Raw genomic sequence first — 24,737 nt, forward strand, 5'->3', positions numbered from 1 at the left:
GCCAGAGGCTGCAGCAGCTCTGGAAAGTCTTCCCCCACCTGCAAGGCCCATGGCAGGTACATGGGCTGGGCCAATGTCACACATCTACACTCTGTGAAGTTGAGAAAGCACATTTGGGATCTGGGAAGGTAAACTTTGACTTCCTGGGCTCCTGTTAGAAAAGTGGGCACTGTCTCCCACCAAGACAAAGTAGTAGGGAATCCCCCTAAACCAGGGAAGAAGTCTAGCCACCAAATCCAAATCAGAAAGAGGTTACTGAGAAAATTTCACTACTGCCCAGCCTTGTTGCAGCCTAACTCAGCAATGTGGGTCGCCAGATGTGTGACATCACTGTGCCCACCCAAAACATCTTAGAAAGGAGCCTTTGACAAGCAACATGATCAGACTCCATCCTCGCTTACTGACCTACTCAATGAGAAAGTGACACTCTTAGAAAACAGCAAGCTTAATTATTCTATACTAGTATTATTGAGAATTTCCTTCCTGCCAGCCATTTACTTAAAGGTTACTTCTTGGTAGCAAAGACTAGAGTTTTTCTAGAAAGCACTTTTCAGTTTCATCCCCAGAAGAAACCATCAAGAAAACGAAATGATTTTGTTGTTACCCTCCCTCGTATACACCATAGGAGAAGATATTATTGCATGTAGACATTATTAATGAATGTATTTTGTTCTGTTGGGTCCAGCCTCAGAGTGCTTTGCAACTTATAAAGAGAAATTGGTCTGAGAGTGGGGCAGAATTTATGAGTGGAAATTCATCTATTAATGCAGTTTTTGAGCACTCCTTTTAAGTAGATTAGATTCCTGTGTTAAGAAGTGAGGGAGATCAAAGGGCAGGATGGGCGCAAACAGCAATATGTTATGTTTTTTATTTATTCCAACTTGTCAAAAATATCATTTCAACATGTGATCAATAAAAAAATATAGTAATAATAACTTTACATTCTTTTTTGTACTAAGTCTTTGGAATTCAGATGTATTCTGCACTTAGGACACATGCACACTTCAACTCAGAGCAGTCACATTTCAAATTCTCAAATGTCACACATGGACAGCGCTGCTTTCAAGAAAGATCCCAGACCCGTGGGTAGTGGACACACGTGCCAGCGGAGATTGCAAGGGTTAACCTATCGCCGGTGCCTGGGAGGGCCAGTAGGAGTTGTAAACCTCGGCTCTGCAGAGCATGCCGGGAGTTGTAGTTTGCGCCCATCCGTCCGTGGGGTCCGACGGGCGTTGTAGGCCTCGGGTTTGTGAAGCATGCCGGGAGCTGTAGTCCGCACCCGCCTGTGGCCGGTATCATGGCCGTCTGCGCTGCCCTCCCGTAGTCTTCCGTTTGGCCCCAGAAAGTTTCGGTTCTGTCCAGCGGTGGACTCACGAGCGCGTAAGTGCTGCCGGGGGACCAGCCGGACTCTGGGGGCTCCCAGACTGCTCTGGGCCCGGGAGCGGAAACTTTCTTCCAGTTGCGGCTTGTCACCTGTTGCCCTTTCCGTCCCCGCCCCTCCCGGGTCTCCCGCGGACCCCCTCCGAGCCCAGCGGGCCTGGGAAGGACCTCAGGCGGCTGAAACTGACCCACCCTGTAACCCAGGCTGCCTCTGGTGACCAGTGAGAAAGGCAGAGCCCCAACATCAGCTCCAAGACCCACACCGGCCGCGGGGCCGCAGAGGGGCCCCCCTTGTAGAGGGACCTCAGAACACGGAGGACAGGTCCCCACATTTCTGCTTCCATTGTCCAAGAGGCCGCTGGCCTGAGAAGCTGGTTCCAGGCTCAGCTGGGCCAGGGCGGCCCAGACCGTCCCTTTGTGAGGCTCCACTGAGGCCCAGGTCGCTCTCCTCCTCCCGCGAGAGGACAGTTTGTTCATCCCGGGACATCCTCAGGTCACAGCCCATTGCTCTCTACCCGCTGCCCCTTGTGCCCAGGTGCAGGGTCTCGAAACAGCCCCCAGGCCGTCTTTCCTGAGACACCTGTGGCTTTGTCGATTGTCTCTGGTGTGGCAGCTCCGGACTTGAGCTGGAGTCCGTGCTATTCAGAACCTAGGCTGGGGGGTGTAGAGGAGGCGGGGGCTGAGGGGTGTTTTTTATTATTATTATTTTTATAAAAAACCATGTGTGGTTGACACGTTCACCACGTGGCGCCCTGTTCCTGCATCCTCTGATGCCCTTCGTCACTCTTTGCTGTTTCCATTGGCCGCCCCCGGGGGGGGGGGGGGCGGGGGGAGAACTTAGTGAAACTGCCTGTGCTGGCCACAGCCTCTCTGCCCCTCTGCTTGTCTGACCGCAGCCGTTTCCTCTTCCCACCGAGAAATGGGTCAGGGGCTCTGGAGACGGAGGATCAGGCCTTAATCCGCTCACAGCCCTCCTTGCCACCCCCGAGCCTGGCGGTCTCTGTAGCAAGCTTAACTTTCCTGCCATCTGACTAAGGCGGGTGCTGGGGGCCGCCGGCGGGAAGAGCTGTCACGCTGAGGTTGTCCGCTCTGGGTGGCTCCCACCTTCTGCCGTGGGTCCAGGTTGAGAGGGCCGCGCTTGACCCACCCACCCTGTTCTGTGTTAAGAACTGTTTATAAGCTATTGAATTGCCCGTACCACCCCGGAAAAGCAGAGTTCATTGTCTCAGAGTTGGGCCGCGGCCTTCTTTAATGAAAAGGATCTGAAAAGGTTCTTGCTTTAGGAAATGGGTTTTTCTGCTTCATTTAGTTTTTAAATTGCTTTCAGTATTTTATTTAAAAAATAGTTGAACACAGAGTTTTCGAAAGAACTATACGCTGAACATATATATACCCACCTGTTGGATTCTACCATTAATATTTTACTTTGATGATTTTTGTGCTTGTTTTGGCGTCAGTCCTCTTGACGCTCCCTGGATGGTCTTTGCACCTTCTGGCTGGTTTCCGGGCACCAGCCTGGGTTCAGGGGCCCGCTTTTAGCCTGGTGCTTTGGGGGCAGGATGGCTCCCACAGATGTTGGTGATGAGAGGAACCACTTGAAACAGATGTCAGGGAGGAAAAGTTGTCCTCTGCCCTTCCAGGTTCTTCTGGTTGGACTAATAATCAAATTAACATGAGACAAATTCGCAGGAGAAAAACAAATTGCAGTTTAATACCATGTATGCCTCCTGTGTACGTGGAAAGCCTCGGGAAAACTTGTAACTCACCAGAATGGTGGGAGCAAGCACCTTAAAACTACCACCTTCTGCTGAAGACAAAGGCCGGGGTTGGGGTAGAGGGTCCCTATGCGAGGCTGCCAGGAAAAGCCTGGGAAATCAGGGTCAGGTTGTTATGCTGATGTAAGCCCTTGTCTTCTCTATTGAATGCAAAAGCAGGCCTGGTGCAATGAGGGGTCAACACCTGCAGAGATAGAGATTTCCCTTACAAATGTAAACGTCCTTTTACAAAGGGTAATGTCTAGACTTTCAGAGCTTCTCCCACCTCTGCTGTTTCTTAGAATTGACTAGCCTAAAAGAATCAGTACCCCAAGGAGCCGTATGTTGGAGTGGTAAACTCAGCTCCCCTTCAAGAGCAAGACTAGAGCAGCTGGTGACTTCTCTGACCCGCTTTGGTCACTGAGGTCGTGGGCACCCAGGGCTGTCCCCCTCTTCCCTCTGGTGGAGAGGCTTGGCTAGACGGGGGTAAACTGTTTTCTGGCGATTCCAGGGACAACTTAGGTGACTCAAGACTAGAATGCCTTTGAACTTGAGGCAGAGGAAGCGTGTTGTCTAGCTGTGGTCTCCTGGTGAAAATCACTGATAGGAACTCAGCTTAGAGACTCACTCGCTGGAGCGGCCCCAGTCAGCAGAGCAGGACAGGTTCATTAACTGGGGTCTTGTAACTGGAAGCTGCCTGAGAGCAGAGGTGAGTGGAGTTTGGCCTTGTCAACATCTGCTCACCTCGTGGCTGAATGTCATTGCCTTGCTCAAAAGATAAACAGTATTTTCTGTTTGTAATCTCAGTGCCAGATGTTTGGGGTTTTTTTACGTTGTTGATTGGTATAAAAGCCTCTGTTTGAACAACTAAATAAACCACTAGGGTGGGCATTGAAAGTTTTCTGTGAGTCTGTGCTTATCTTCCTGCTGTTTTTAGATGTGTCACCGTAGTGACCCCACAATAAGAGCGTCGCCCTCAGAGCACACGGCTGTGGCTTTTGGAAGGTGAGGATGGCAGAGACGCGCTGGGCTGTGCAGGAGGCATTCTCCCCCCTCTTACACTGAAGCCAGTCGGCTTGACGGTGGCAGTGACCACCAGTGGTCCTTCCTGTTCATGCAGCTCTCAGTGACATTTGAAAGACACCAAGCGGTGGTTTCCCGGTGGGCCAGATCCTGTTTTCGGTAGGAGCTGTGCACAGTAGTGCAGTTGAGGACAGACGGAGGGAAAACCTGTGGTCTGGTTAGAGCACTGTGGCCTTGCGGCTGGCCCAGGGGCCCAGGGGCAGGTTTGACCAGCCACATGGTGAGTAGTGCACCTCAGCCTGGGGCAGAGAGCTGCTAGGGAAACCCTTGCGGCGAGAAGAAAACCCTGAAGCGGAGAGCAGTTCAGGCCGGTGGCTGGCATGCGGAGGTCCAGGCGGAGGGAATCCCTGTAATGCGGAGGTCCAGGTGGAGGGAATCCCTGTAATGCGAAGGTCCAGGCGGAGGGAATCCCTGTAATGCGGAGGTCCAGGCTGAGGGAATCCCTGTAATGCGGAGGTCCAGGTGGAGGGAATCCCTGTAGGAGACCCAGGAGGGGCTGGACGCTGAACCAGAGGTGGTGACCACCTAACATGGGGCTGGAAGGAGATTCCTCAGGCCAGACCTGCAGCCCCAGGTGCCTTTCCCAGGGCACCTGCAGCCTTGGTCAGGGAGGGGGCACTTCGGAGGAGCCTCGACCACAGTTAGCCAGGAGAACGTCAGCTCTTCTCTGCCCAGCTCCTCCGCGAAGGAAGAGAGAGGGATGCCTCCCCACACTGTACCTATAAAACAAACAACCCCCCCCACACACACACACACCCACGCACAACACACACAAGGTAGGAGGAGGTCAGATACCTTCCTCAGGCAGACAGATTTGCTCACACCGCCTGAAAATTGTTTGGTGAGCTAAACACCCCGTGGGTCTCAACCAGTCACGGCATGATCTTGATTGCATTACTCATTGCATGATGGGTAATGGAAATTTTGCACGACTAGTCGGCTTCTAAATCTGAATAGGGTCCAATTGGCGAGACGCGGCTACAGTTGATAAAAGCCAAGACCGTTTTCTTGCCCATTGCCACAATGCCCGCAGTCCTGGTTCTTGCGCGCCCTCCTGTCTGCCAGCCTGGCCCCACCCCCTGCCCCGTCCATAGCCAGGCTGCCGCTCATCACTCAGGGAAAAAAAACAGCAGAACTCAGGTCCATCAGTACCTCCCCGACCCACCCTTGTAGTGTTCCTGTTTGATGGTTCCAGGTAGAAACATCCGGGGCGGAGGGAAAAGGGGCCTGGGGGAGGGGGAGGGCTGGGGGGTGGAGGGGTGGAGGAGGGCTGAGGGAGGGCTGGGGGGTGGAGGGGTGGAGGAGGGCTGAGGGAGGGCTGGGGGGAAGAGAGAGGGCTGGGGGGTGGGGGAGGAGGGGGAGAGGTGGAGGAGGGCTGGAGGGTGGCGGAGAGGTGGAGGAGGTGGGAGGGGCTGTGGTCATTGCTCCCCTGGATGGGGTGAGGAGGCCTCTGGGTAGGGCCGTCTTGGAGTCAGGGCTGTGGGGTGCACGCTTTCCTGTAGTGTAGACACACTTATGTGTCCAGTCCCCAAATTACACTGTTCCATTCATTCTCAGCATAACACTGTGCTGTTGGCATGATGATGATGATATGTCAGCAATTACAGCTTGACTTTTTAAGATGCATTATTTTAGTCAGCATAAAACTATTTTATGCTCAATAAAGGAAAATTGAAAAATTCAAGAAAGAATTTTTTTTTGTAGCGTTACCCATGATTCCCACCTTTGAAGGATAATTATCATTAATTACGTGTTGGTACATTTCTAGTACATCTCTATGTCTAAGGTTTAACTTGGTTTGTGGAGCAGGAGTCAGGGTTTTGTTTTGTTCAGTTCATTCATTCATTTACCAAGTAACTTATTGCGGTGTCTGTCAGCACTGTGCTGGGTGCTGGGAGGGCAGTGGAGCTTGGAGACAAGCGGGAAGGACAGATTAAACACAGGACCGGATCAGCGCATGGCCCCAGGCAGAGGTGGATGTAATGGGCAGACACATCAGGCACGCGCCCTGGGCCCCAACTTCTGAAGGGCCCGGCAAAACCCCAACTTGACACTTTTTCTACTGACACCAAGTTTGGTTTCATATGTGCAATTTTAACATTAACAGTATATAGTATCTTTTTATTTATTTAAAAATGTGGTTAACATATATTTTTATTTTCTTTATCTCTCTCTTTTTTTTTAAGGGGCCTCAATATTTTCTTCTGCGCCCGGGGCCTCAACCGACCTTACTCCGCCTCTGGCCGCAGGTTTAGAAGACAGGGGAGCCCCAGCAGTGCGGGCTCAGCCTCAGGAGCTCAGAGTTGGGTGCCTCGTGCTCCTCTGTTTTCATCAGAGTGCTCCTCGGGCCTCACCACTCCCGTTCATCCATCAGCTCAGCGGGTGTGTGCTGTCTGCTTCCCCCCTGCAGCGTGAGTTCCTTGAGGTCCGGGGCTCCCCCAGCCGTGTTTACAGCTGTTGCCCCAGCTCCAGGGTCAGGCCTGCCCCGTAATGGTGGGGCCCAGCAAGCCCGTTTGGGCTGGCAGGAGGTTTGTTAGCACAGGCGGGTCCCCCGCCGCCATCCCCACGGCCGAGTTTAGTGGTGCAGCACGTTCTATGAGGTTCGGGTCACAACTCAACACTGGCCATGCTGACAGCCCCGCCTGGCCCCCACACACCATTGGGAGCATTGCTGTTCTCGCACCTGTGGGGGAGCTGTTTGAGGAGGGGGGAGGTGCACCAGCCTGTTCTCGCTTGTTTGTGCAGCTGTGATGGTCACTGCCCCAATGTTCACACACAGCCCCGTGGCCCCGGGTGCTCTCCCTGGGCTTTGCACAGGCATTGGAGCCCCAAGGACTAGTGTGCAGCCCTCCAGGGAGCAGTGCTCACCTTCCTACAAAGAACAGACAGCTTCCCCAGGCCCAGATGTGACACCTCCAGCCACAGGGGCCTCTGCTCTCCTGCGTCAGTGGGCTGGGCTGGGCTTCCAGGGCAAGTGACCAAGAAACCTGAAATTGTGGATGGGAAGGGAGTAGGGGCCAGAGATGGCTCAAGAAGTGATGGCAGAGTCTCAAGCCTTCATCCCCTTTGACGAAGGGAGAAGACCGCAAGCAGGGAGTGCTTAGGGAAGATGACCCAGGCGTACAATTGGTCAACATTTTAATTGTAGGTCAAGGGGTGGGGTTGCCTAATGAGCCTTTGGTCACTAGTGCTGAAATGTCTGCTTCTGAGCTGGCCTCCGACAGACTGCTGAGCACTCCTAGGCACCTTCTAGAAGCTCTGGTGAGGGCAGCCTGCCTGCCCAGCAGCCGGGTCAGCGCTGAGCCAGCAGAGAGAGCCTTGGGCCTCAGAGCCGCAGGTACCAGCCTAGTGACCTCCTTTCCAGAGGTGGGAACCAGGTCGATGCTGTCGGGTGTGCTGACACCCAACAGGCCAAGGCAGTGGACTCTCCAGAGAGGCTTCCTGCTTTCTGGAGAGAATCTGAATTCGTTCCTATTGTTTCTTGGTCTGGGTGGGATTTACAACTGATGTGTTCCACCTTGTTTGAGAGTGGGAGGGGCCCCAATGTATGGTGCCCTCTCTGGGTCAGTTCTTAGTTGTGGTGTTTGTCAGTACTTGTTATTGAGCGAGTATGACCGAGTTTGAAGGCACGGCAAGGTTTGTCTTTCATGCCTCAAACCTCCTCCTCCCCTCTGACCCTTCTTTCCTGCTGTGGCTACTCAGACGCTGCGGAACCCACTTTCTGGACAACATGAATATTAGTCATTTGCACCATAGTGTAAATAATTTTATGTGAGTCAGTCTTTATACTTTAATCTGGTTCTAAACTGCTGTGTGTATTGTTTAGGGCTTCTGTGTGTATTGTTTAGGGCTTCTGTGCATCTAATTTTGGGGTGGGGGAAGATCCTTTAGCTCTGAAAATAATACCTGAGCCATGACTAGGTATTTGGGCAATAGTCCCAGGTAATAAGAATTTTAAAAAATGCATTTAGTCCCTTTCTCCCTTTCAGAAGATTGGATGTTTTCAGACATTCTGGCTAAGCTGAAACATAATTCTGAGTTGTTGGCAAAAGAGCACAGTGTTCCCCCCGGTAGTCAGTGTCAGAAGTGAAATGAATTGAGGGCACCCAGTCGGTGTCAGAACTGGTTTCTGGTGCAGGAAAGAGCCACACATTTGGTGTCAGCGTGTGTGAGTGGAATAAGAACCCTTTGGTTATCTAGAGACACAGGAAGTTGGCCATGGTGTGGAGAGAGTGTCCCTTGTGTGTCTTTTGTTGCTTAGTAATGACCTCAGACTAAGGAAGAGGGAGGACAGAATGCTAAGACTCGTCCTTTCCAAGTCCGTTGAAACAGCGTCCCTATGGTGACCATGTCTTCCAGGGAAGCTCTGACTTCCGGAAACCCTGGGAGGCGGTGCCCACAGCCTTGGGGGAGCCCGCTGTACCCTGCAGGCCTGGCAGCCAGCCTCTCAGGGCTCCTGCCTTGGTGGTGCCGCAGGCTATTTGGAAAAGCAGCTGTGTAGTCAGCAGCTGGCACAGTGCACCCCATGACCCGGGACCTTGGCTTCAGCTGAGCGCACTCCTGGGGTCAGGCAGAGAAGGCCTCCTGGGCTCGGGCCCCGCCAGGGCCGTTTCACCAAAGCGCCAAGAAGTCTTGAGGGAGCAGGTCGGTGTCTGTGTTCAGGTTCGTCGTGCCAAGTTGCCGGTTTGGTTTGCAGACGTCATTTCCTCACGCCAGACTCCACAGAGGGTGGTTTCTAGGAAATGCAGCGGGTTGTTATGTCAGGCATTGTCCTGGCCAGAGCCTGCCCAGTTAGCTCAGTCTGTTTTTATCACTTCCTTCCAAGGGCCACCCTCTTCCATGTGGGCAAGTCTCACCTACCTGTACTTGAAGTAAACACACAGACCCAGTAGGCGTCCTTTGAGGACTCCTGTGGTATTAGTCACCATCGTTTTCCCAGAAGCCACAGCGCTCTCTGTGTTGATGACATTCAAAAACGAGGAATGCCAGCGGAGAAACAGGCCTTCCGTACCCTGCTCCCGGCACCCTTTCCGCCTGTGTCTCTTTGAAGACCTCCTGTTCATTTCTCAGGCCTGGCCCCACTCATTGCCATTACAATGTCTGCCCCCTGCTCCTTCCCCAGGCGGAATTAACTATCCCTACCTGGAGTCCCACTGAAGCCTTCTAAATTCATCACAGTGCTCTGTTGTTTTGTTTGTTTTTGTGTGACAGAGACAGAGAGAGGGACAGATAGGGACAGACAGGAAGGGAGAGATGAGAAGCATCAATTCTTCATTGCGGCTTCTTAGTCTCCTTAGTTGTTCATTGATTGCTTTATCATCTGTGCCTTGACGGGAGTGGGGGGAGCTACAGCAGAGCGAGTGACCCTTTGCCCCTTTGCTCAAGCCAGCAACCTTTGGACTTAAACCAGCGACCAGTGACCATGGGGTCATGTCTGTGATCCCACACTCAAGCCAGTGATCCCATGCTCAAGCTGGAGAGCCCATGCTCAAGCCGGCAACCTCAGGGTTTCGAACCTGGGTCCTCTGCGTCCCAGTCCAATGCTCTATCCACTGTGCCACTGCCTGGTCAGGCTGTTTTTGTTGAATATAATTTATATATAGGAGTTTTGACAACTCAGAATGTTTTTGCCATGTGACCATCACCACAATCAATATAGAACAGAATTGCTGTCCCCCCCAGTTTCTGTATTCTCTTTTATAGTCAGAGCCTCCCTTCACCCCCAGCCCCTGACAACCACTGATCAGATTTCTCCCCAGTGTTTTGCTTTTGCAAGAATATGCAAATTGAAATGCAAAGTATGTAGTCCTGGTTCACTCAGCATTATAAAGCATTTGTTGTATGTGTCTGCGGTTCATTCCGTTTCATGGCTGAGTACCATAACTTCTTATCTGTATATCTGCATGGACCTCTTCTGTTATATCCTGATACTGATATTTTTCTGTCTCCTTGGCGCCCAACTGAGCTCCTCCAGGGCCGGCCTGTGCCTTGCCTGCCTCTGTATCCCTGGGCACATGACAGAGTGTGGGGCCCGGCAGCTCTGCACTGGCGGTGACGATCCTTGATCCTCCCCACCTCGCAGCGCACCGGGGGCCCAGGTGTCTGCCTGGGCAGCAGAGCCCCTGCAGAGGTCTGGCCGGCTGGGCTCCAGTTTGCTCTGGGGCCCTGGTCTCTGCTTGGGCTCTGTGTTCAGCCGGCAATCCGGAGCAGCCCTGGGGGCTGGCCTCTTGTACACCCTCTCTCCCTCGGTTTGGTGTGTGTGATGGGCATGGTGCCAGCACTTGCTGGGGGGCTTTGGGGGGGGGTCTGTCTGGATCCCTGACTCTGGAGCTCCGTATCATGCATTACTGGGAGTGTGGACAGGTGTGTGCCTGTCTCATTCCTCCCAGGCCAGAGGAGCCCTCTGTGGGCTGGTTTTCACTGACTCACCACTGCCCTGGTTAGTTAGTTAAAAATAGGTTGGGCATATCCGCCCTGTGACAGGCCCTCCTCAGGCAGGCTGACACTGGAATGTTTATGTACATATTTGGAGGAGCATGTGACTGGAGACTGTTTCTATCCCAGGATCTCCTTGCCCTGACTCCTGGGGCACTAAGGGGACGATGGCAGTGGGCGAGTGAGGGCCGGCACATGTTAGAAACAATCAGGGCGGCAGCACATTGTTGGGGAGGTGGCTGGAGTTCAGGGCGGCTTTTGGAAGTCAGTGGAAGTGGTTGGTCATTGGCTGTAGTGACAGTGGCTCAGCCGTAAGTCCCTGACCAGGGTTGTTCAAACCGCAGTGCCACTCCTTGCTGGCCGTGTTCTCAGACAAGTTCCAGTTTCTCCTCTGTACATGAGCTGCCCCACTAGGTGGGAATTAAGTGATCACGTGTGTAAAGTGCCTAGCAGGGCCCAGCACACAGTAGGCCCTCATTTAGTGGTGGTGGCTACTATGGGCTCCTCCAGTCTTGTCAACTGCTTTGCCAGCAACCATTCCTACTTTGTGTGGGACATCTAAGGAAAGAATCAGGTTTGAAAGGACCCAGGAGTGTCCAGATGCAGGGCCGGGCCTCTTTCCAGTGCTGCTCCTATCTCCCCATCGCTGTTGGGTTCAGCTACCAGTGTCCTTAAATCACTTCAGCAGCTGCCCGAGTGGGGCTGGCAACTGGGACTCACCAGCCACAGGAGGACAGTAACCGAGCTTAAAATAGAAGTGGCTCTTGACTGGTTCCAAGGTTTGCGCGGGCCCCTGATGAACGGCCCGGTGGCCTCAGCCCATCCAGGCAGAGCTGGACTCGGGGCATCTGGACTGCACACCTCCCGGACGGAGCCAGGCTTCCCCCAAGAGGCGAGCCAGGCTTCCCCGGGTCCAGAAGCCCTGAGGGTAGGTGTCTTCCCCTCGCTCCTGGCCGGAGGCTACGGAGCAGCTTCAGAGAAAGCAGACCTGGGCAGGATGTGGGAGAGAGAGGGGTTTGGTGGTAGCCAGCACCAGAGGCTTAGCAGGCCAGTGGACTGGGTGGGGCTGGACTAGCTCTGGCCCTGATTTGGGGGGTATGGAGGAGCCCCTGGGAGGTATTTTTAAAGGTGGAAAGAGAGGCGCCACTATTTAAGAAGGCTGATGAGTAGAAGAACTCAGAAAGAGTAGACCACACTCTTTGGTTGGTCTTGTTTCTTTTTAAGGCCCAAACCAGGTTGTTGTGTCTGAGTATAGGTGTCAGAAGCCAACCAGGGAACGCATGCCCACAGAGCAAGGCCCACACAGAAAGGTCAAGCCCTTTCCGTTGCCAGAAGGTGCCCAGATGGGGCCACTTTGTGCCCAGAGCAGAGTTCCTCTCCCATCTTTGCAGAGTGTCTGTGACTGCTCCTTCCATGCCCCTCCCCCCATGCAGGTGCCACCATGGAGCCTGACTTCTGCTGACCGGGCCCAGGCGGGCAGGGCGCAGCTGAGACAGCAGCCTGCTGCCAGTCGCCATGGCTTCCAGCAGCGCGGAGGGCCAGCTCCAGAGGATCGTCCGTGACTTGCAAGGTACGGTCGGCCACTTGGCTCCAGGCTGGGCGTGGGGGGAGCTGTCCTGTGCTTTCGCTGTTGCCACTTGAAGTTCAGCCCTTTCGTCTGGGTTCATGTGGGAGTAATTGGAGCCCTCAGGACACAGCATATTGAAGTATTCAGGGCTCAGATGTCCGTCCTGTACGGCCAGGAGAGCTGGCCTGGCCTTCCTCTCGGGGCACTGTAAAGGCGCATTGTGAACAAAATGACATACTCCTTCCTGGGTCTGGGTCGTGTGTGTGTGTGTGTGTGTGTGTGTGTGTGTGTGTGTGTGTTTTCTTGGTCGAGTCACGAGCCTCTGGGCTCTGATGGAGTTGGGGAAGAATATTCTCCCTCCCTCGGAGCAGGAAGACCAGGTACCCGTCTTTCTTGTTCTGCTATCTCGCCTGCTTGTGGTGGGCAGACGGCCTATTCTGGACGGACTCCAGTGGTGGGCCTGTGCCCTCCCAGACGTCCCCCCGCGCGGCCTTGCCCAGTGAGAGTGGGACACACACACACACCACGCCCCGAGGGAGGTGGGGCGGCCGGCCATGCGTGTGAGAGCAGGGGGCTGCCTCCTCTGCTGGCTGCAGTCCGGAGGGGACGGTCCAACAGCCACAGTTCTGTCCGGGTTTCCAAGCCCCCCGGACCCTTAGGGCTGGTCTTGTAAGTCTCCTCAGAGATTCGGTACATTTGCTACAGCACCCTGTTCAGCTCACCACTTCCTCCCTGTCACAGAGACCACAGTGGTACTCTCCTGACAGATTGACGGCCCAGGTTCCTAACCGCTTTGACACGATGACCAACTGCAGGCGCTTCTACCCAGGACTGTCAGGCTGGTGGCAGCCACAGTGCAGTCCTCTCTCAGAAGGTCACAGTCAGTGAGATAAAAATCTCATTCTCAGGCTTGTCTCCTATTTATGTGACTCTTTGGACCTCTAATAGCTAATAATCATATGGCATTTCACACGTGCCAGGCACTGTCCTGCACACGTCTTGCTGATAATAACTCACTGTGCCCTCGTGTTTGTTTCTCAGAGGTAGGAACCATTGTTATTCCCATTTTGCAGGTGTGGAACCAGACACAGAAAGCTTCAGTGACTTGCCCAAGGTCACATGTCCAGTCAGGCAGAGCCTGGCTTTGCGCACACAAGTTACAACTGGTGCCAGAGTCCGAGCTCACACCAGTCTACTTCCAGCTAAAGGGTCAGATGCTTTTTTAAAAAGCAACTCACACGTGCGTGCGCCCACACGCAGAGAAAGTGACGTGCTGGTCTCTGTACATCGGAGTTTGCCACTGGCCTTGAAACGTTTCTCCACACGGTGGCAGGCTTCTGTGCTCCGTCTCTGGTTTGGGACGCGAAGGTCTGCACTGGGGGGTAGAAGGCTGGGGGAGCCCTGGGCGAGCCCTGATCCAGGGGGACGGGCGTTAGCCCGGGCTCAGTGCCCTGTTCCACCCCGTGTGCTGGCTGCCCTGGTCGTCTCAACATCCCAAAGTCATCTCCAGTCCTAGATCCCGTGCACAGAGCACTTTGGTGAGAATTCTTAAAAGGCATCACATTCTCAATAGCCTTCCTTTTCTTTTTTCTTTTTTCTTTTTTCTTTTTTTATTCAGTGAGAGGAGGGGAGGCAGAGAGACAGACTCCCTCATGTGCCCAACCGGGATCCACCTGGCATGCCCACCAGGGGGCAATGCTCTGCCCCTCTGGGGTGTTGCTCCGTTGCTCAGCAACTGAGCTCTTAGCATCTGAGGCAGAAGCCATGGAGCCATCTTCAGTGTCCAGGACCAACTCACTCCAATTGAGCCATGGCTGCAGGAGTGAGAGAGAGAGAAGCAAGAGGGGGAGGGGTGGAGAAGCAGATGGGCTCTTCTCCTGAGTGCCCTAAGAATCGAACCCAGGACATCCACACGCCGGGCCAAGGCTCTACCACTGAGCCAATCAACCAGGGCCTCAAGACACTGTCTTTTCATCTGTTGGTAACTGTTTTAATAAACAGCCAACAAACTGACAGTGGTGTGTCCTTGCCTGAGGTGTCCTGTGCAGGACAGCCCACTTACTCTGGTGACAGCAGTTATGCGGGCTTTGGTGTCAGGCAGGCTGGGGGCCAGCTCATGGCTCCACCTTTTACCCTGGAAGAGGTCGAGTGAGTCCCTTCACCTCTCCGGGGTGCAGTCGCGGCTCTCATGTGCTAGGTGGGTTGGTGAGGTCACCCACTTCCCAGGCGTGCTGGCAGAAACAAACATAATTCATGTAAAACTGAGATATTCGTAAGTAATGTATTTGGATCATCAGAGAATAGTGCTAAACTCCTGATATTCCTTTGAAAGAAAGGGTCTTTCCAAATTTCAGGAGTTCCCAGAACAGGTTGTGAGCGCTAACCCCGCCTGACGGGGGAGAGGAAGGCTGTGATTTGCATGCAGAGTCCCCTAATGCTGACTTCCAGAAAGCCTTGCCCTTCATTCTGGTCCCTAGTGCTCAGTGCAGGGAGGTCCAAGCTTCCAGACTCCACCCCAGCTCTCAGCGCCAGCCACAGCGGACACTTCTACTGGCACACAGCTGGGCTACAGTCACTTACAAGAATCGGTCCCTGGTTGATGAAGGACCTGTCTTCACCATCAGCTGACCTTTGCCTGCGGGGTCAGGGTCGATTACACTTCGGCAGCTCAGACTCAGTGCCGGAGACCTGCTCTTCCGCTGTAGTGCTTGGGAGCCAAGGGCTCAGGCCTCTCCGCCAGCTCCTCATCTGTAAAATTCTACGCTGTATTTATTCATTTTAATAACTTGAAGTTGGGACCACCTTAAAGCCGACTGCATCTCAGAGCTGTTGAACAGGCAGCTCCAGCCTCACAGGGCTGTATCTAAGTGAGAAGGGCTTGCAAAGGCCCAGCACGTACGGCAGGCAGGACGCAGTTAGCAGAAGCACTGCATTAAGTGAGAAGGGCTTGCAAAGGCCCAGCACGTACGGCAGGCAGGACGCAGTTAGCAGAAGCACTGCATTAAGTGAGAAGGGCTTGCAAAGGCCTGGCCCGGCAGGTACGGCAGGACGCAGTTAGCAGAAGCACTGCATTAAGTGAGAAGGGCTTGCAAAGGCCCGGCCCGGCAGGTACGGCAGGACGCAGTTAGCAGAAGCACTGCATTAAGTGAGAAGGGCTTGCAAAGGCCTGGCCCGGCAGGTACGGCAGGACGCAGTTAGCAGAAGCACTGTATTAAGTGAGAAGGGCTTGCAAAGGCCCAGCCCGGCAGGTACGGCAGGACGCAGTTAGCAGAAGCACTGTATTAAGTGAGAAGGGCTTGCAAAGGCCCGACAGGTACGCAGTTAGCAGAAGCAGGACCTATTGTTGTCATTCTTGGGATTGTTAGCATTAGTTATTTACACATTCTGAGTCTTCCCGATGCCTGGACCTCCCTGCACTGAGCACTAGGGGCCAGAGTGAGGGCAAGGCTTTCTGAAAGTCAGTATTAGGGGACTCTGCATGCAAATTACAGGGCCTGCGTGGCAGGCCTGCAGGATGACCCAGGAATGTGCCCACCCAGTGAGCTGTGGCAAAGTACCTGTGGGCTCTCGGGACACCCTGGCGCCCTCTGACTTGGCCTGCGTCCCTTGGGTGTGGACCCTGCACTTCTCGCCTCCCAGGTTCCGTGCCGTCACTGACCGCTTGCTCCTTGCTTCCCGGGGTTATTCTGCTTCTCTCTCGAGGGCAGCCTTCATCTGGTTACATGTTCCTGTTTGTTGTCCTAAAGATGCTGTGACAGAACTAAGCAAAGAATTTAAGGAAGCAGGGGAACCCATCACAGATGACAGCACCAGCCTGCATAAGTTTTATTACAAACTTGAGTATCTCCTTCAAGTAAGTAACCCCTGTACTGCGCTGATATCTGCTCCGCGTTGTCTTGTGTTTCCCTCGTGGTGACTGGGCAGCACTCAGGACGTGGTCCGGAGCTCAGAGGAGCCTGTGAGCTGTCCCGGTTAGACCGAAGGGCAGAGCAGTCTCCATCAAGAGTTTGGCCTCCAAGGGCCGTCGTCCGGACAATTGTAATGTTACCCCTTAGGATGATTTTAGGAATCCAGAACATTCTTTAGAGATTCAGGTCAACTTAAGGCAGATAACAAGGCCCCCATTTAGCAGGGAGCTTAACTTTGGGCCAGTCATGTCCCTTTTTGAAAGTCTGGTGAAAATGATGGAATCTCCCAAACAGGCATGCACATGTGTACATGACCAGTCACACGTTTCCAAGACAATCTGAAGATCATGCACAGCCCTGCTTTAGACGCCTGCTCCCCGAGGGCGGCCCATAGACCAGCAGGTGGTCAGTGCCACCTGCAAGCATGGCAGAATGTATTCTCAGTTCCCACTCTTGACTCCCCAAGTCAGGATCTCTGAGGTCAGCCCAGGAAGTTTTCGTTTAACACACAGCATAAAGCTTGTGACTGCTTGGTTCAAGGGCACAGATCTAGAGAACTCTGTAGATATGGAAAAGTACAGACTACGATGACAGGAAGGAAGTGGGCCTAAATGTTAGCAGAAGTTCATCTTAGGTGTTGATATTAGGTATAATGATTTTTTTTCTTTTCTATTTTTTAAATTTTCTCCAGATTTCTTAACACTATATGTATGTCTTCTGTAATCAGAAAAAAAAAGTGCCATATGTTAGGCTACAGAATGATACAGCAATACGTTCTGTATCCCTTTTCCGCCATGTAGACTATTTTGGTTTTGGATTTGAAATGACTCATAGCTGACACTTACTTGAATTTTTTGTATGTATATTAAAACATTGACACTTGAGTAGTTGGGATGAGATGTCACCAAGTCATTTCCCTAAGCTGAGACATAGCCCTTCATGTTGCCCTTAAGACTTTTCACTTGTATTTCTTTATCATGAATTGTTATGTATCTTTATTAAAGTTGTTAATAGCAACTTTGATGGTCTTCTGCCCAACTCTAGGCACAGAGGTCCCTTCAAGAGATAGGTCTGGGGGGGGGGGGCTATTATTCCTGAATCTTACTAGTTGTATGACCTTCAGCTAGTTGTCTAACCCCTCCTAGCCTCAGTGTCCAGATCTGTAAATTGAGGATTAAAATACCTTCATTTGACTATAAATAAGAATAACTCCAGTGAAGGGCCTCGCCCAGTGCCAGGCGACTATGAAGCTGTTATCACTCATCATGTAAAGAGGTGCTGGCAGGGGGTTTGAACTGCCTCTCTGCTCCTTCTGTTCCTTTCCCTCCCCAGTTCGATCAGAAGGAGAAGGCCACCCTCTTGGGCAACAAGAAGGACTACTGGGATTACTTCTGCGCCTGCCTGGCCAAGGTGAAAGGGGCCAATGACGGGCTCCGATTCGTCAAGTCTATTTCGGAGGTAAGCAGAGCAGCCAGGGCCTCGCGCCTCCTGCCGCCGCCTGCCTCAGGCATCGCTTTGCGGAGACCTTGCCGCACAGTCAGATGAGGAAGTGGGCTTTACGGGTGGTGAGGGGGGGTGATCTCCAGTCCAGGCACACGCAGTGCTTGCTCTCAGCTCAGGGAGCAGGCTACGTGAGTGTTGACCAAGCCAGGAAGGCCCAGTCCGGGCTCAGGGACCAGACCGCAGCCCGCACGTGACCCAACAGGCTGGGCTGGTCACACTGTGGTCTGCCGTGGTGCCCCGCAGAGGCTCACAGCACTTTTTTTAAAAAGTCAGTTTCTTAGATAAGATTCTAAATGTTTGCAAGGTTCTTTTTTCTACAGTGTTCCCAGAAAACGTGGATTTGAAATGAAGAGAGTGATGTGGGTTCTTAATTAAGACTTTAAATGCTGACTGCTAAGCGGCTTCCCACATTCAGTTCTGAGCCCTTGGAGTGGCTGGCTGTTTCACAGAACTCCAGAACAATCTGTCTATCTCTCCTCCCCTCCCTCTCCCCCTCTTTCTTTCTGTGTCTCCTCCGCCTCCCACTCCCGATGAATCTTTTTCTCTCATAAGCCTAGTCCATCTGGGAGTAAACTTTACACATCAGGGAGCAAGTAACCCCCCAGATTTAAGGCAGGAGGCCTAAAGGGTTTGAACACTTCACCTTCTCTGTATCTTGTCTGCAAGTTTAAAGACACTTGAAAGTCAGCAGACATGCTGCTTGGCTGGCCTCCTGCAAAAGCCACAGAGTCAGGTGACCTGGAAGGAATTCCTTCCCGACCCGGAGCCAGATGGGTTTCTTCTTATAGAGGATGACAGATTCTCTGACGGTGAGAGCTGGCCATTTTCCCTGGCTGCACCCTCTGGCATCGGGGGCGACGAGGAAAGCTCCTGACTGGAAAGAGTTTGTCCCGCAGTTTCTTTAATGTCCAGGTACTGCAGACAGGCCTCGGAGATGCCGGGTGGGACACTCAGGTCCACGGTGTAGAACAAGGGTTAATGCACGTAAGTCTGGAGCTGGTGCTCGCTGTGGCCCCTCGCGGGCTCTTCCGCTCTTCACAGCAACTAAAGCCTTCAACTTGATGACTTCCAGCAGCTGAAGTCTGGAAATAAATTTAGTTTAATCCTCATTGCCTGGGGTTACAAAATGCTCACATCTACTTTTTAGCTAGTTTTGACCTTTTCTCACAATGCACTCAATGTTTTCAAGGCCAGTGAAGGTGTCTTCTAGAAGCAGAAGCAGTTCCTGCTTGCACAGACGTCGTTGGGTTTTTGGTGGCTGGCATGGGCTCTGCTTCCCGTAGGGTCCAGTTGTCTCATCTATTGAAGACTCTGCTCTGTGGGACACCATTGGGTGGAATGGCTTGGGATGTCACTGGGCAGGACGGGCTGCTGGATACTTGGGTTAACTTTAATTAGTAATCAATTGCCATCCAGGCCAATGAGCCAGAAGGTCAAAGTTCATGGATAAGAAGCATTGCTGGGCCCCTTAGCGTTGCTGGGCCCTGTAAGTCCCTTGGGGTGGGAGGCAGCCACTTGGCCTAAAGCAGTCCGAGGCTCCAGTCAGCCACTTCTGAAGGTTCCCCGTGACGGGCAGGAGCAGAACCGGGTGCAGCGTGGCTCCTGGCACGGCAGCCCGCTGGAAGCAGAGTCAGCTCCAGGGACCTCACAGACTTCCTGTCCCCGGCTGCTGCTGTATCGCTTCCCAGAATAGTGCACACGTTCTGATTAAATGCTGAAACATTTCAGGAATTGAGTCATTGAAAGCGGACCCATGATCTCAAAAAAATAGGAGATAAAAAGGCTATGCAGTATTTTCATTTGTAGTACAAGGAGCCAGTGTTCTTTTCCACAAGGGATGTTTAAAAAGACCTCTTAAAATTAATAGCTTCTTTTATATATAAAATAAATACAGTTAATAGGCTTGGTTAAAAAATATAGACTCACATGTTCTCTTTTTAAAAATGTTCTAAATGCTGTTTCAGTGGCCGTTTTGCTAATAAAGACAGGCCGCTGCCTTGAGAGCGCGCAGACTTGGGCTGTTCCGCGAGGCTCTCACTCAGGTCCGCGGGCCTGCGCGGATCTGTGTTTGTGTGACTGACACACGGTGCTTCACAGAGCCTGGCTCAGCTGTTCCCGGCTGCCTGAGTTTCCTAGTTGTCACCACTGGACACTTTGTTCTCACCTCACTCATCAGTGGCAAAAGTATTGGACATGGGGCTGTCATCAAGATTGTCCCCTGGGCATGTGTCATGACCGAGAGTCTGCAGACCTGCCGTGGTGGAGTTCGTAAAGCCAGAGGCCGCCCACCTGCATTTTTTGGCACCCTGACTTTACCTCAGCCCCACAAAACGTACAGCCTTTCCAGCTCTTAAGGTTTCACACCTTTTTGTTTCTTAGAACTGCTTCATGTTGTGGCACTATTTCCTTCAGTGGGCAGTAAGAAGTCGTAGCTCTGAGCTAAAAGGTGCTTGATCTTCTGGGGCTAAAACGTTGGCAGTATGAATCCTGTTTTGCAGACTGGTCTCCCCTGTCTTCTGTGGCTATCCCCCGAGCCCTTCCGTCTTGGCGGCTGTGTGTCTCAGGCAGAGTCTCTGAGCAGCCACCCCATCTCCATCACAACAAGCTGCCAGAAACCCTCAGGAGCTGTGTTTTGGCACAGTGGGGAGAGGTTTCAAAGACAGGCCTGTACCTGGGCCCTCCGTCCACCTCACACTTCTTGAAATAGAAGCATGCCCATTCTTTCATTACCCCAGGGTGACTGGGCCACCTAGGGATGTACCTGCTCTCATCCCTGGGCCCCCTGACTAAGAGCAGGGAGTCGGTGTGGCTGAGAGGAGATCCATGATGGTGTCCGTCCATCAGGGCGTCTCAGAGTCCCCTTGCACATCCCTGCCCTTAGCCCTCCTCTCTCCCGCCCCCGGGGCTCCAGCCCCGCCCTGGCGGCCTCCAGCCCCGCCCCCGGGGCTCCAGCCCCGCCCTGGCGGCCTTGTCCCCTCACCTCCTCTTCCAGCACCCCCAGGGCATCCCGGGCATCAGCGGCACTGGGACCCGCTCCACTCGGCTCACTACTGGTGTTGAGAAGCCTTCACTGACCTCCAGGTTTTATTCCAACCATTCCTCGTGGATCCACGCAGTTTTCTCTCAGACTCCACACCCAGAGATTCTGATGCCCCAGAGGAAGGCCAGTGGCCTCCCAGCAGAACCCGTGGTCCTGGAGAACTTCTCTCAAACATGCCGATCTTACTGTGTTTGCTGGAGTCTGTAGATTATTTATTCTTGGGGAGAGGCCTCCAAGAAGCTGACCCACTTCTGGCCTCGCCCTCGGGATGACATTATCAAATACCCAGTGTCCTCTGAGGGCCATGCGTGACGCCAGTGTGGAGGGTGGAGCTGGACGTTCTCCACCCGTCTCTCTCACACAGGCCGTGTCAGGCTGGGCATAGGCATAGACCTGTTCATTCCTGTGTGGTCTTTTCTTCCCAGCTCCGAACATCCCTGGGGAAAGGAAGGGCATTTATTCGCTACTCCTTGGTGCACCAGAGGCTGGCCGACACCTTACAGCAGTGCTTCATGAACACCAAAGTGACCAGGTGAGCCCCTGGCAGTGCTGGCCGACCCCGCCACTCTCCAACGAGCTGAAGGCCCCTCGTGGATGATGATGGTGACAGCTGCAGCTGCAGTGCCTGTCACACCGGGCTCAAGCACCTGCCCTCCTCCCTCTCCCCACCACCGTCCTCAACACACGTGGGCACCTGTCACCCTCCCTCTCCACCACTGTCCTCAACACACATGGGCACCTGTCATCCTCCCTCCCCACCACCATCCTCAACACACGTGAGCACCTGTCATCCTCCCTCCTCAACACTGTCCTCAACACACGTGAGCACCTGTCATCCTCCCTCCCCACCACCATCCTCAACACACATGAGCACCTGTCATCCTCCCTCCTCACCACCGTCCTCAACACACATGAGCACCTGTCATCCTCCCTCCTCACCACCGTCCTCAACACACATGAGCACCTGTCATCCTCCCTTTCCACCACCGTCCTCAACACACATGAGCACCTGTCATCCTCCCTCCTCACCACCGTCCTCGACACACGTGAGCACCTGTCATCCTCCCTCCTCACCACCGTCCTCAACACACATGAGCACCTGTCATCCTCCCTCCTCACCACCGTCCTCAACACACATGAGCACCTGTCATCCTCCCTTTCCACCACCATCCTCAACACACATGAGCACCTGTCATCCTCCCTCCTCACCACCGTCCTCAACACACATGAGCACCTGTCATCCTCCCTCCTCACCACCGTCCTCAACACACGTGAGCACCTGTCATCCTCCCTCCTCACCACCGTCCTCAACACACATGAGCACCTGTCATCCTCCCTCCTCACCACCGTCCTCGACACACGTGAGCACCTGTCATCCTCCCTCCTCACCACCGTCCTCAACACACATGAGCACCTGTCATCCTCCCTCCCCACCACCGTCCTCAACACACATGGGCACATGTCATCCTCCCTCCCCACCACCGTCCTCGACACACATGGGCACCTGTCACCCTCCCTCCCCACCACAGTCCTCAACACACATGGGCACATGTCATCCTCCCTCCCCACCACCGTCCTCGACACATGGGCACATGTCATCCTCCCTCCTCACCACAGTCTTCGACACACATGGGCACATGTCATCCTCCCTCCTCACCACAGTCCTCGACACACATGAGCACCTGTCACCCTCCTCACCACAGTCCTCGACACACATGGTCACCTGTCACCCTCCCCACCACCGTCCTCGACACACATGGGCACCTGTCATCCTCCCTTCCCACCACAGTCCTCGACACGCGTGGGCACCTGTCACCCCCACACACACAGTCTCGGGAGGCACTGACTGCCTTCCTGTAGGGACCACCAGTGCTGAGCCTGAGTCATCGCGTAGGAACTCGGGTCCAGGTCACTGACGTGGTATTGCCAGGTAATGTCCCCCCAGGGATGACGTGTTCTTGTGCTGACACTGATGAGTCGCCACACCCACTCCTCACCAGTGGGTTGCAGCCTGAGTTCACACTTGCCAGGCATGGCTGGGCTTCCTGGAGACTGTGACGAGCGGCCCGTTCAGGAGCCTTTGTGCCACCAGTGATGAAGCCAGGGTTTGGGGCGTGGAGCACGAAAAAGCAAGTGGGGAGGGCGTGGGGGACCCAGAGCTGCGAGACCCCCACCGCTCAGCGGAGCCTCTTCAGCCACACCTCCTTCCCAGAGCTGCCTCCCTCTCCCTGGGGCACAGGCCGACTGTTTAAAAAGAGAGCAGTTGGGGGAAAATACTTTGTTTTCGTTTGTCACCTTGAAGGCTGATTTATATTAACGTGCATTTCTCACATGTGTGACATGGCACGGGCTTTGTGAATCTGTGTGAGCTGAGAGAACCTTCTTCACATGTTGGACTTGTAGGTTGTTTTGTTCTAGATGTTTGGTGAAAACCATCACACACACCTCGGCCTCCAGTGCACCCCAGTTCACAGGCGTCAGCCAAGTAGCTCTTCAGACTCGGCAGTGTTGTCCTTAAATCCTTCCTGCTCACGGCAGTGAATCCACTGACTCCTCACACCTCAGGGGCAGGTCTTTTGTTCTTTGTCTTTTAAATTGGTGTCAGGGCAGAAATTAGCAGTGAGTTCCCTGTCCTGCATTGAGTTCTCCAGAAGGACTAGGAGGGGAGGTTATATACACTTCCTTTCAAAGAGGAAGTGTTCTTTGCCCTACAACTAGCTTTTCTTGGCAAGTAGTTGAGATTTAAGGTTCCTCATATCCTTTTTGGGAAATCGATAGGATAGACATAATAAATGTGAAAGTACCTAGCTCATCTCAGCAATTTCTGTGATAGCTTATTGGAGAGTTACGTGCTCTTGCAGTGAAAATCAAATGGGGAGGCGGTGTGTCTGTCTGTCTAATTTAGTAACCTGCATTAGTAACCTCAGGAGGCAGAGCCATACTGAGAGGACTGATTAAACTCACTCTTTCCTTACTAAATTTACCCTTCCTTACCTGTATTCATCTTATAGTCTGCACTTTTGTTTCCCTGCAGTGACTGGTACTATGCAAGAAGCCCTTTCCTGAAGCCAAAGCTGAGCTCTGACATTGTGGGCCAGCTCTACGAGCTGACCGATGTCCAGTTTGACCTGGCCTCGAGGGGCTACGACTTGGATGCTGCCTGGCCGACATTTGCCAGGTATTGTGAAAAATTGCCTGGTTTAAAAGGCAGAGGAAAGATGTTTTTGAAGATTGCCACCTGTCCACTGAAAGCTCTTGTTTGCTCAGTAAATACATAAAGCTTTCCAACTGTCACACTGGTTGATTTTACAGACTTGGATGAATGGTGACGCATAATAAAATCTGAAGGCGCCAACCTAACTGGCCGGGTGGTATATGAACCAGTGGAAATGCACATGCAAAGCCCAAGGGTTCTAAGTGTGCTGAGGGACTGGGGTGAGAGTCTGGAGAGGAGCAGGTGGGCCTTCCCCATTTGTGTTCTTAGGGAGTTATCATGGAGGCCTTCCGGGTGGAGGGGGTGAAAGCTACAGCTCGCCCATGTAAGGGGTGCTGGAAAGGTTGCCAGGTTTCCCCTTTTACACCAGCATGGCCCTCAGCACGTCATCCAGCGGGGTCCTCACAGCCGCTGCAGGAGGGAAGGGCGGAGGACACAGGCCCTGAGCCGAGGGGCTTGCCCGGAGCCACTCAGCTGGCGGGCATCAGGGCCAGGGCACCACACTCAAGTCCAGCGTTCTTTCTCTGTTTTACTTTCCGTTAATAAGGCTTTTTAAATTTTAGTTTTCATATTTTCTATCAGAACATGCTTCCTATGTGAGAGCAGTACTGAATATAATGATATCCAGTCCCGATCACCAGGATTTAATAGCTAACATTTTGCCATATTTACTTCACATGTCCTTTTTAAAACTTGGTGGTTCTGAAATGATTTCAGAATTACAGAAAAGTTACAAAGGTAGTAGAGTGCCCATCTGTCCTTCACCTCCACCCCCAGTCATCAGTGTTTTACCATGAGGGTTTCATCCTGCCCTTGATTGATACGGGTCAGGTTATTTCCTTGGCCATTGGAG

At 53.1% G+C, this 24,737-nt stretch overlaps 1 protein-coding gene across 7 annotated transcripts in view; it reads left to right on the forward strand.

Moving 5' to 3' along the window:
- Window positions 1-1,209: 1,209 nt before the first annotated feature.
- FYCO1 (FYVE and coiled-coil domain autophagy adaptor 1) overlaps window positions 1,210-24,737 on the forward strand; it is a 79,471-nt gene continuing 55,943 nt past the window's right edge. Inside the window, exons 1-8 of one of the 7 annotated variants that reach the window (XM_066245638.1) lie at window positions 1,213-1,380; window positions 4,072-4,139; window positions 6,404-6,628; window positions 12,086-12,222; window positions 15,966-16,072; window positions 17,460-17,585; window positions 21,096-21,202; window positions 23,705-23,848. In XM_066245638.1, coding sequence (XP_066101735.1) covers window positions 12,168-12,222; window positions 15,966-16,072; window positions 17,460-17,585; window positions 21,096-21,202; window positions 23,705-23,848 — 539 coding nt within the window. In that variant the 5' untranslated portion in view covers window positions 1,213-1,380; window positions 4,072-4,139; window positions 6,404-6,628; window positions 12,086-12,167. Of the gene's footprint in view, window positions 1,381-4,071; window positions 4,140-6,403; window positions 6,629-7,535; window positions 7,555-11,434; window positions 11,581-12,085; window positions 12,223-15,965; window positions 16,073-17,459; window positions 17,586-21,095; window positions 21,203-23,704; window positions 23,849-24,737 lie in introns of those variants that run through there. The other 6 variants (XM_066245637.1, XM_066245642.1, XM_066245641.1 and 3 more) reach the window with 6 other exon arrangements.

This window comes from Saccopteryx bilineata, chromosome 10 (assembly GCF_036850765.1).
Source record: "Saccopteryx bilineata isolate mSacBil1 chromosome 10, mSacBil1_pri_phased_curated, whole genome shotgun sequence".
Lineage (NCBI taxonomy): Eukaryota > Metazoa > Chordata > Mammalia > Chiroptera > Emballonuridae > Saccopteryx > Saccopteryx bilineata.